At 33.2% G+C, this 11,919-nt stretch overlaps 2 protein-coding genes across 2 annotated transcripts; one reads left to right on the plus strand and one right to left on the minus strand.

The window, feature by feature from the left end:
- Nucleotides 1-417: 417 nt before the first annotated feature.
- On the minus strand, nucleotides 418-5,918 carry LOC110104297 (uncharacterized protein At2g39795, mitochondrial). Its single transcript, XM_020833335.2, has 4 exons — nucleotides 5,676-5,918; nucleotides 5,252-5,583; nucleotides 4,210-4,404; nucleotides 418-810 (listed from the first exon to the last, which is right to left on the minus strand). The coding sequence occupies exons 1-3, from the start codon at nucleotides 5,862-5,864 to the stop codon at nucleotides 4,245-4,247; spliced, it is 681 nt and encodes a 226-aa protein (XP_020688994.1). The 5' UTR covers nucleotides 5,865-5,918; the 3' UTR covers nucleotides 418-810; nucleotides 4,210-4,244.
- A 3,907-nt stretch (nucleotides 5,919-9,825) lies between these two features.
- Nucleotides 9,826-11,551, plus strand: LOC110104330 (deSI-like protein At4g17486). The gene is made up of 3 exons (XM_020833384.2): nucleotides 9,826-10,199; nucleotides 10,315-10,602; nucleotides 11,176-11,551. The coding sequence occupies exons 1-3, from the start codon at nucleotides 10,064-10,066 to the stop codon at nucleotides 11,442-11,444; spliced, it is 693 nt and encodes a 230-aa protein (XP_020689043.1). The 5' UTR covers nucleotides 9,826-10,063; the 3' UTR covers nucleotides 11,445-11,551.
- Nucleotides 11,552-11,919: the final 368 nt, after the last annotated feature.

Here is an 11,919-nt window from a genome sequence, read left to right on the forward strand (position 1 = left end):
TTTAAGAAATAGTAAGAAAGCTGTCCCAAACGAAACTTAAGTCAAATAGGACAGGAATGAACAGACGATGGAATATCAGAAAACAGATTATATAATAATTTGGATTACTAAAGAAGATAGGAAGAAACAAGGAAATGGGAAAGTGAAAGCTGCATACTTTCTTTGATCTGTTCCAGTTTCTGATGCTTCTGAGTTCACACACAACACAATTACAGAACGTCAAAATCACCCAACAATATCTGCTACAATATTAAAAGCCAGTGAAAGGACTTACACCGCAAGCTGGAAAACCATTATGAAAATCTTCCCACAAAGTTATAAATATTATCAGTCAAATTAATGACAGAAAAAACAAATACAATAAAATAACAACACGTGCTCTAGAAAAAAAAGCTCATCAGAATGAAGAAATAAATATCAGAGATAAATTTCAAAATAGATTCATAATAAATGAGAAATTCTTTTACAGGAATAATTCTGATGTTTCAAGCAAAATCTGAAAACAAACACATTTGTTTATGAAATTTCTAATGAGATTTACATAATACAAGCAATTAAGTATCAGGTGGTATCGTCAGAGTGCTTTAAAGCTTGAACTGTAAAAGATTCCAGTCGGTTCTGTTAAACTGCCTCAAGGTTGGCACAACCAAACGAAAGGTATGAAATAATTTCAATAGCTCTAGATGACCAAATTACCAGTAAAGGATATCTTCTACATCTTGAAGCAATTAGCTTTTCAAGCAAATCCCTTTCTCACTTTGATCTTGTAATGCTGATTGCATTGATGTACCCGGTACAGAAAACATTTCCCTAAAAATAAAAAACAGAACCGGTGCAACTTCAGAGCTTACCAATTCAAACATGTTGCAAATACCTTCCAATCCAAAACTATATGACATTCAAACAACTGTACCTCAACGGATTGCCAAATTTTAAGATGCCACAAATTTAGGCTTCATTTTGGACGGCTTTCTTACTGTTTCTTAAAGCAGCTTTCTAGTATAAAAATTTTAATTTTAAGCTAGAAAACTGCTTTAAGAAGAAGGAAGAAAGCCATCCCAAATGAAACCTTAGTCTTTCTTATAACTCCCATTTCTTATGGCTAAGTACTAGAAACCATAAGTTTGCTTGCTCCTAATCTCTAACATCAATTTTCTCAAATTTTAATGCCTATTCTAGGGATTTTTAAGCTTCTGACGAGTTAATTTTTATTCGTATCTCTAAAATTTTCTATAGACTATAAGAAGACTTCGCAGAAAAACCACTTTCAGCCCACATAATGACGTTAGCTATAGTGGAATTGTTATAAATGTTTGCTGTATTTAGAGAATGAATGAAAAATGAGGATTCATAAATAAATAATTATGAACTTCAAACACTTGGGATTAGACTAATGATGGTTTGATCTGTATGGAATCAATGCAAACATCTAAATGAAAAAAAAATGGATAAAAGAAGGTGGTTTGACATGTGGAATGATTATTATTATTGTCTAACTGTGAAAAGTCAGAATCTTTTCCATAGTTTGAGCATTCAACAGCCATTCAAGCCATTCCCATAATATAATCATTAATAGATCTTAAAATTATTTTTATCTACTATGCCAACTTTAGCTATTAAAGGGTGTCAAAAAAAGTCGATGTTCGCAAACAGCTTATATTCGACTCATTAGCTATCCATGTTCAACATGTTAGATGAGTAAACGGTTCCAATTTGGACAAAATTTTTCTGCTTATTTACTAAATGATGCAAAAACAAACAAGGCCTTCTTGACTATATCCTAGATAGAGTGTTAGATTATTATCCTTATGTAAGGATAAAAACCTGTGGCCTTAGACATCTTACACAACTTATCCTTATTCATGAATGGCTTTGATTTAAAGTAGCATGAAATATTTAAGGATAAGCTACTTCAAATCTCAATAATTCAAATTTAGATGATGGTGTAAGATGTGTGAGGAGAGAGGCTTCTATAGTTCTATCCTTCTAAAAAAAAGGTAGTCGATAACTCTTTGTGTATTGATGAATGCAACTCACGAGCTTCCTTTTATGGGAGGTATGGCTAGACAATAGTTGGAATTAATGGATTGAAGGTTGGTTTTTTATATATTTGGTAGGCAACAGGAATTGGTTGTCTATAACCTTATTCCATGGGATTCTATCATATATATTGATATTTTTTAAATTAAAAAAAAACTTGTAATATTTATATTTATTTTTTCACTAGGATATATTTATTTCTTTCATATTTTCCCCTTTGTGAACATCTATAAATTGGGCCAAGTTTCGGTCAATGAAGCATAACAAATTATAATTAATGTAGTTGATAATTCAATTGATCAAACTGATAAAATGATTCGTGAATTTGAATGTGAACAATCATGCTACTAAAATTAAATCAATTAAACAAGCTAATTTAAGTCCTATTTAAATATCTAACAAAATTATTTCTATAAGTCCAACTGAAAGTGATTTTGTTTTTAGTTCTTGATACTTAATTTCCAAACTTATTGAGCAATACTTATAAAAACAGTGAAATAGCATAACTACTATAGCAATTTTTTTAATGGAAAGTATCTTAATAAGAACTTGCATTTTAAATTTTCATTGATCTAAAAAATCTAGATATGCATAAATAAACACCACTAAGATTAGGGGTGTCAATTTGAATTGAAAGCTCGGATTTAGGTCTAACCTGAAGTTGACTTGACCTAAACATGACACTTTTATCAAAATGTTTAATCTAAAAAAGACTTGACTTGAATCCGCCTAACCCAAACTCGACCCATCTAACACATATATGATAGGAATCATATAAATTTTGGATCAAAACATCTTAATTAGCCCATATGACTTGTTTAACCTAATAATATACATATATTTTTTAACAATGTGTTTCTAGCTTTTCAAAACCTGAACACTAACAATAATCATGTCAATTTGAGCTGATTTCATAATATTTGAGTCAACTCAAACCCGACCGAAATAATAATCCGATCAACCCAAATCCAAAATTTTTTAGTTAGGTCATGTTGGGTTGTTGTCTCGAATCATTTATTGACACCTCTAACTAATATTTAAAAAGGCTAGATAACTTGGGATAATAATCCATAAGGCATAACAAAATGATTAGAGCAAAATAAGAAAGTAGCTTTATATTGAAGACAAATACATTAGCCTTCTCTCAACTAAAGGGGGTCAGCTTAATGAATCCCTAGTCTTCTTTCACCCATGATTTGTGTTTAATGAGGTGTTATACCTATTACATCAATGTGCCTTATTGGTGCATCTTCCACCCTTTATTGTACATATGAAAACCACTAAATTTTATTTTCCACAATCCCATATAATAATTAATGATACTCCCTTGATCCCTCTAAAACAATCAGTTTTAAATCTAAATATATTTATCATAACATTTTCATTTCTACCATGCTTAATTTATCTAATGACTTAATTATTGTCCAATACTCATCCTCATAAAACATAGTTGGACTACAATATATTATATTGTAAATTTATATTTTAAGTTCCCATAATGTTCTCCCATTACATAATACTCATGAGATACTTCTCTATTTTAACCACCAACATTAACAATAAAATGTGTGTTCTTGTTGTTTCATTTTCTTTACAAGTAATGCCTGAAATTATTTCTTTGTGATTAAATTTTACAAATGCTCAATTTGCAAATAAATCTTTTAAACTACGATCAAGATCTTGCTTAAGATCAGGTTGGGTGGTTTATTCATCTCATCCACGCACAACAATATTAAATCATAACACAAAGTATAATTTTATCTTGTAGTAACTTAGGGCTAATGATTAGTAATTTCACAACCGCTAAAATTACATATCATATACACAGAGTCTGCTTTACTAATCCAAAGCCAATTTATCTTTTAAACCTTTTCTCCATTATTCTAAGTTCTAACATTTTGCTTATTTCACAAGAAACCATAAGGAAGACAGTTTGCCATAAGTGTACAGATTATATGCTATCCTAAAATTTGAGGCATACAATTTATATCCTATTCAAAGGTAACACTGCTCAAACTTAAATCAATGAGTAAGTTCCCCGGTGATAAAACTCTTCAAAAATAATATACATTTTATCATGCAATTCAACCCTCCAAAAGTGTTATGTAAAAGTAAATAACAACACAAAAATTAACCTTAAAATATCAACAAAAGTGAGACTGAACCAACCCGTGAAAGATGAATTGATGCTTGGAAAATGTACTCTACTTCTTCACATAAGACTCCACATTCCTCATCCAGCGAATAAACTCCAACTTATCCTTGTTTGCCATGTACTCATGTAAGAACTCAGCAAGGTCATCGTTCACCCCCCTCTCCTCCAAGTAACTCCTTATTGCATCCTGCAGCTCATCATCCAACTCCCTGCAAGATTCCAAAACTATTTTAGCTAGAAAAGAAAGAATATGATTTTGCAAATACAATCAGGACATTCAAGTAGTTATTTGATCCAATATAATGTATTTTACAAGTACATAAATGACGTAGTTTTGCTTTATGCCAGTGGCACAACCAAGGGATGATGGAGTAGCCGTTGCCCACCCAAGTTTTGGTTAAATTTTCTTCAAGCAAGGTTTAAGTATAAAAGATTAATCTTACCAGCCCTTTTACCTTTGTGCATTTTAATATTTGTTTTTGCCACTTGAAATTTCCTAGAGTAAGAAAGTTTTGCCGGAGAAAACTAAGGTCAGAATATTGTCAACTACTGGAAAACTTATTACGTGTGGACGCCGAATGAGTCCGGACATCAATCAGAAGCCGTCATGTCATCCAAGGCACAGTGCATTACGTGGCATGGCGGCTCTGATTGGCCTCCAAAAACATGGCGGTTCTGATTGACCTCCGGAAGCGTTCAACGCTCGAACTACTGAGGATTATTTTAAAGCCATTGAATTTACTTTGAGGCGAGTAATATGATCAATCAATCAATCAAAATTTATTTTATATTTATCTCAAAATAAATTTAATGATTATCACGTATTTCCTGATCAAATTTAAATCAAAATATCATCATTAAATTATTTTTCTTATTTTGTCACCGTTTTCTTTTAAATATATTTTATTTTATTTATTTGCCCACTTATTTTAAATTCTAATTCTGTGATTCCTTTATAGTCATGACAGCACTACATTCCCATTTAACTATCTACTCCCCCGCAATTTAAACGGTTGAAGATGTAATTTCCAAAGAGAAGCATAACGAAATAATTACTTGAAATTAGGACCCATGAAGGGCCTGATCGCAGGGGAACCACGGGATACTGGAAAGACCTTCTCTACATCGAGAGAATCGGACCATGCCGAGCAAACAAACTGCAGGACAAAATCCGAAGCCTCGCCTTTGGATACCTCCACAATGAGGCTAATGTGCAACCGAGGTTCCTCCTCCCCTCCATCCGCCGCCGCCTGCCTCGGAGGTGAAGCTCCATCGAACATGATGGCGTCGATTTTAATGTCTTCTGCATCACCGTACTTACGCCTCAGCCGAATCCACTGCTCCCCCATATTGTCCTCCACTAAGAAAGAATCGAAGCTTGTTGCAGGCTGAAGAAATGCATCAGAATGAAAATGGTATCTGAAAAAGTCCAAATTTTCGAAGGATGATGGAGCATATTGGAGGTTTATGGGATGATTACCGGCAGGGGAGGACGATATTCGGATTCGTAGGTGATCTCCGTGCGGAGGATGCGGAGAAGGTTTTCCTTGAAGGCGGAGCGGCGCATCTCGGATATATATGATCGCGAAGATGAGAAAATAGACGGAGGTGTTCGCGATAGGGATTTGAGGAAGAGGGATCTCCGAGCTAGGGAGAGGAGGCGAGCCATGGCGTCGAGGTTTTCGCGGTTTGCTGTTCTCGCTGGACCTTTTTGCTTCTTAAACCCTTATGTCCTAGTTGTGGGACTGTAAATCCTGAGACTGTTTTTTTTTTTCTTTTTTCTTTTTTTTTTTATAGAAAAATAATTTTTTATATATCGATTATAATGTATTCATCCTCCCTTCCTATAAAATAATTAATATAAAAATGAGTTAATCTGATGAAAGCTTTATTGGTTTTAAAATTTAACTATTATTTCTTGCCAAAAAATTCAAGATGGTACAAATATCTCACAAATAAATATTAAAATTGAAAGCATTGTATATGATTATTAAAAAATTCAAAAAAAATTTGATGTTCACTTATATTTAAAAGTTAAATTAAAATATGATTTTTTTTTAAAACAAAGTTGTTTAATAAAGAAAAATAATATTAGCATAATATAAGAGATCAAATTCAAAATAGAAGTTTTTTTCTAATTAACTTTGTTTTCCTTTTCCAAAAAAAAAAAAAATCCTATGGATATACAATTGATGTTTTATCTTACATTAAAAAATGTTATCATCCTTACTTTGATTTCAACTATTTTATAATCAAACAAATAGTCTTCGTAAGATAAATCCAATGAAATCAAAAATAATTTGATCTAGCTCCAAACGAACAAAATCAAGCACTCAAAGCAAAATTGAAAAAGTTGGGATACTGAATGAAGGACCAAAAGTTATTTCTAAATCTTGCATACTTACAGTCAAATCTAATGACTCAGTAAATAATTCAACGAGTTTATGATCATCTAATTTTGAGGTCATTAACATACTTAAATGTTGAATAAAATGTCTATGCTTAAACGATTTAATGTTGGTTGTTCGATGGAGTACGATAGTTTTTTGGCCAAATTTATTAAAACCTGACTTTAAAAAAAACTAATCGAGTCATTTTATCCATATGAAGATGACCTAAATTTGAGATTGGAGAGAACTTAGAAGATTTTAAAAACTCTTAAAACTTTACCCAATATTCAACGTTATAGATTAATGTCTTCCATCATCGTTGATTGATTATCATCGTTTAAAAATTGTCATATGATCCCTACAACCAAACTATCATTGTCCATTCACTCTCATCTAACTAGTATTGTTTGACTGTTGTCGACTGACCACCATCACCCAACTGTTATTATCTAGCCCCCATTATATGAGTAACATCATCCAAGCATCATCATCTAGCTAATATTGTCTAATGGTCACCATCATGCCTCTAATATTTATCATATAGGTTTCGTTTGATATGACTTTCTTACTGTTTTTTAAAGCAGCTTTCAAGTACAAAAGTTCTAATTTTTTGTTCAAAAAAATTATTTTAAGAAACAGTAATAAAACCATCCCAAACGAAACCAAAATCTCTATTAGAATCATAGGAGATCATGGCAGTACTTTTAGTTTATAATCTTGTCTTCTTCAATTATAAGGAAAATCATATTTATATAATCTCAAGTACATAGTACATAATTTAAATTTAACCCTATGATTTTTTTCACTTTCCAGATATTTCATAGAAGAATTTTAGAGTCTCGTATATTCTTTTCTTTTTCTATGTATGAATTGAATATTAGTGCAAAATAAAAGAATGCAAGACTTTCTTTCTAGTACGCCTGATAGCACTTTGAAGTTGAATTTAGAGCCTTGCGGCGCTTCACCTGCTATCTTTTCTCATAGCAAATTTTATAGCACAGGGGCGCTTGGGTGCACAAGGAGCTCAGCACGCAATGCCGGTGCATTGTACGAAAAAATAAAGTTTTATATGTGAAGCTTTGGGAGGACCCCCAATCGAGCATGTCAATTTGACTTGAGATTTGAGGTAATAGGACAACTCGATTGATTGACACAATTAAATTCCACATAGACTAACTGTAACACCTACATGTTCAACATTTAGTTCAACTAATTCTGACCCAATAGGAAAAAAGTTAAGGTTTCGAACTTTTGTGCTTTTCCAACTATCTGTATGTCTTTTAGAGTATTTTAATGCATACAATTGATTGGGCGTGCTCTAGAATGTGCCTTAAGTGTTCCATGTGAATTTTGGTAAAATAAAAAAATGTCACTTTTCAAGCGTCCCAAGTCACATGTTTGAGCGCCATGGCATTGCACTCAGCCAAGGTGTTAGAAAGTGACATTGCGGCACCAACTCTTGGGTTGTTACATATTTTTTAGCACCACAGCATTAGGCCATTATGAGCTCTTTAAATACATTTTATTCTCATTAATTCGTTCATTTTAACCAAGCAGACTACCGAGCAAGAGAGAGAAAGATATAGATTTGTAGAGAGAAAATCACATTTTGAGTCACTTTGGATCATTTTCGGTTTTCATCCCAGTTGAAAAAGTTATCCGGATCGAGGTAACACACATTATGTCTATCTTAGTTTTCAATAATACAACATTTTATTTTTTTTATTAAAATTGTATTTATAATAGCGAAAAACGTATATAACTTTGTAACAACAAGACTTTCACTGTGTAACGTTTTATATGTTATATAGAACATAATTAAGAACATTTGAGTTTTTTCTGGAACTTTTATACATGGTATTTTAAAAATTGTGCTATTTGAATTGAATATAAATTAATTTGGACACTGAAAAATAACATGGTAGTTTAATAAAAGTCATAAAACAACGTTTTACACATTTCTTTTTCATTTGATTATGTTTTGGCATTTTAAAAATTTGCTTAGTAGAAAGTTTAGTTGTCTACCTTTATACAATATTGTGCAATTCTGAAATGTGTTTAATTTTGCTTTAATTATTGCAATATGATGAAATATATGCCTATATTGTAAGATATATTCTTATATGATTGAAAATATATGTCGGGAGTTATAAGAGGTCAAAATCCTATGAAATTTTATTTGTGTTAAGGAATATTCTGGTGTCTATAAGGCATGTTCTAGTAGCTATAAGCCATATCCAGGTGCCTACGAGTAAGTTCAAGTGTTATAGCATAAAAATGAGACATAAGGGATAATAATCCTTTGAGATTATATCTGTGATCGGGATATGAAATATGAAATGTTATATGTTATAAATTGTTCTATACTTTGTCTACTTAGTATGTTCACTTCTTCATTGTTATTAATTACGAATAATTACTATGCTTTATTTACCTTTTACAGTACACACAATGAATTATATGATTAAATTTAGCAACTTTTAAATATTTAGTAAAATGTTTAATTAATTAAAGAAAAGAATTTTAAAATTTAGATTGGATTTTGTGATTTGATGAGCTGTTGTAGCTCATTGTTGGTTGCTTGTAATTTTCAGTGTATGAGAAAGGGAAAGAGACTGTTGATTAGTAGTTCATGAATATATTTGAGTTGATAGATTTTTTGTTATTTTGATTTTTATACAATCGTAACTAATTTACTTTTTAGTTGTAGTTTCTGCATGAAAGAATCATAGTGGATAAGATTATTTTCAGTATTTATATGTTTTAATATAGGTAAAATGAAAGAATCATAGTGGATAAGATTATTTTCAGTATTTATATGTTTTAATAACTTTGTTGTCTGTAGCTTAATTTAAAATGATCATTGGAAGAGACTATAAACATTTCAAAATTAGATATTGAGAATTTCCTATGACAACTCAACACGATGGGATATATCCTGATCGGATTGGGATGAGACAATAACAAATAATTTTTGGAAACTTTAATGCAAAATAATCTTATAGATGGAAAAAGTGCTAAGAAGAGAAAGAATCGAGCAACTAATTATTTTAAATTAATATTTATGCGAAAGTTCTAAAATTATTTATGTAAAATAATATATTTTTATTGAAATAAATTTTTTGACATATATATTTAAGAAAATACATATGCCAGATATTCAATTAATTAGGCACTTGAGTTCGAATTTTACTTATAATTTCATCATAAAATAATATTCCAATAGGAGCCAATGGAGGATGGCAGTAAACAAAGCAAAACATTTTCCACTTTCTCTCCGTCCGTCCTGTCCCTTCGTGTGCGTCTGCGTCTTCTTCCCACTCCTGTCTCTTTCTTCTTCGTTCGCGTTCATTAAAATCACGACTACGTCGAACTAAGTCCTAAAAAAAATCAATAAACAATCAATCAACGTTCAAATTCCTGTGCATTTCTCGCCGCTGCGTCAGAAAGCTTGATCTGCCCCCGCCACCGCCGCCGGATGTTCGTCCGGCGTCGTACTGTCCTGAAGCTGAGGACAGGAGCGGTGCCAGTTTACCTCAACGTATACGATCTCACGGCCATCAACAGTTACGCCTACTGGCTTGGCCTAGGAGTTTACCACTCCGGCGTCCAAGGTCAGATCGATTCACCCAAGCCTTTCCAATGGAATCAATTAGGGTTCGTGTGAGGTTACTCACTTTGTTTCTTGTTCAAGTGATTCCGATTAATTTTAGGGTTAGGGTTTTGCAGTGCACGGAGTAGAGTATGCGTACGGCGCGCACGATCACCCAACGACAGGGATCTTCCAAGCGGAGCCCCGATCATGCACCGGATTCGCTTTCCGGAAGTCGATCTTGATTGGGATGACGGATCTGGGGCCAAGCGAGGTGCGGGAGCTCATGGATGAGCTCGCTCATCGATATACGGGGAACACTTACAACCTTATATCGAAGAACTGCAATCATTTCTGTTACGATGCCTGCCTTCGTCTCACTGGAAATGGGACTCCACGATGGGTCAATCGCCTTGCGAAACTCGGTACCGTTTTCGAATCCCTAATTTCGTTTTCGATTTTGATCCCTAAGCGGCTGTGTATGATCTTTGGTTTCAAGCCGAGCTGGGATTGGCTTATGAAGTTTGATTCGCTTGAGCCAAAACTATTCTATTTTCGATAGAAAAAAATTAGGACAAAATTTTGATCCAACGTTACAGGGTGTGATCTGTCCCCATCTTGAGAATGACCGGAAGCCATTCTGTTAGATCTTCAGTGAAGTCACATTTAAGATGGCTCTCTTTGATCTTAATTCGAGTGACAAATTGACTTTAAAATCAGATTTGAGCTCGATTTATATAAAAAAAATTGTTCTATTCAATGTCATCTTCAAGAGTTTCATCTCACCTATTTGGGGAAAATTGTCTGTTATTATTGTTATTTTTTCCTTTTAAAACGAATTTTTAATTTAACATATGTATATCAGAGAGAGATAGAGAATTATTTTATCTGATTTTCTTTTGTTCCCCAAAAACTAAGTTTTTCTTTTGAAGTCGAATTCACAACTCACCGCTTGTGCTGATGATCAAATCCACTGATTTTCCTTCGGCAATGGATAGGATTTCTCTGTAAATGCGTTCTTCCGGTTCAAGTGGCGGCGGTGAGGAGCCGTTCGAATGATGTGAACAACGGCGGACTCGAAGGCGGGCGGCGGCGGCTGAGGAGCGGCTCTATACGGTATAGCGGCGACGAAAACGGCGGGGCTGCGCCGTCGCTGAAGGATGTAAGCCGGAGTAGCAGAAGAAGCCGTCGGCCGTCGTCTTCGTCCTCTGCTGATGGCGGCGGTGTTACGTCCTCGACGGAATGGAAGTCGAAAGCTGAATTGTAATGCACCATCGAGATCTTTCCGTTATTTTTTAATAAATTTTATTTCGAGTTTTTTTGTTGCGTTTGCGACTTTGCGGTAAACAAAAATAAAATTTAAGATTTTTTGGGATAATTTTTTTACTATTTTTTGAATCAGCTTTTTAGTATAAAAATTAATATTTTTGTATTAGAAAATTGCTTCAAAGCTGTAAAAAAACTGTCACAAAGGAAGCCTAGCACAATGATTCAAAACATTAAAATTTATTAAAAAAAAAAACATTAAAATTTATATATTAATCATTTAATTTTTTTACATATACATGCAAAACATTAAAAAAAAAAAACAAAAAAAAGAGGCTTCCCATTACCATCCGTCATTGCGTCGAAGGTCCAATCTCCCTTAACAATTTGTTGTTGGTCGCTATCAGTCACATTACCCTCCACATGTCAATCAATTGTCGTCCATCGCTGCCAATTGCGAGTTGTTGCAGACTTGC

This window comes from Dendrobium catenatum, unplaced genomic scaffold (assembly GCF_001605985.2).
Source record: "Dendrobium catenatum unplaced genomic scaffold, ASM160598v2 fragScaff_scaffold_1593, whole genome shotgun sequence".
NCBI classification, from domain to species: domain Eukaryota; kingdom Viridiplantae; phylum Streptophyta; class Magnoliopsida; order Asparagales; family Orchidaceae; genus Dendrobium; species Dendrobium catenatum.

What these genes read in the sequence shown, in the direction of transcription:
- LOC110104297 (XM_020833335.2), bottom strand. Translation starts at nt 5,864, where the DNA reads ATGGCTCGCCTCCTCTCCCTAGCTCGGAGATCCCTCTTCCTCAAATCC. An exon ending in AATATCGTCCTCCCCTGCCG is followed by an intron (nt 5,584 to 5,675) that starts GTAATCATCCCA and finishes GCATTTCTTCAG; the next exon opens with CCTGCAACAAGCTTCGATTC. An exon ending in TTCATGGGTCCTAATTTCAA is followed by an intron (nt 4,405 to 5,251) that starts GTAATTATTTCG and finishes GGAATCTTGCAG; the next exon opens with GGAGTTGGATGATGAGCTGC.
- LOC110104330 (XM_020833384.2), top strand. Translation starts at nt 10,064, where the DNA reads ATGTTCGTCCGGCGTCGTACTGTCCTGAAGCTGAGGACAGGAGCGGTG. An exon ending in TTACCACTCCGGCGTCCAAG is followed by an intron (nt 10,200 to 10,314) that starts GTCAGATCGATT and finishes AGGGTTTTGCAG; the next exon opens with TGCACGGAGTAGAGTATGCG. An exon ending in CAATCGCCTTGCGAAACTCG is followed by an intron (nt 10,603 to 11,175) that starts GTACCGTTTTCG and finishes GGCAATGGATAG; the next exon opens with GATTTCTCTGTAAATGCGTT.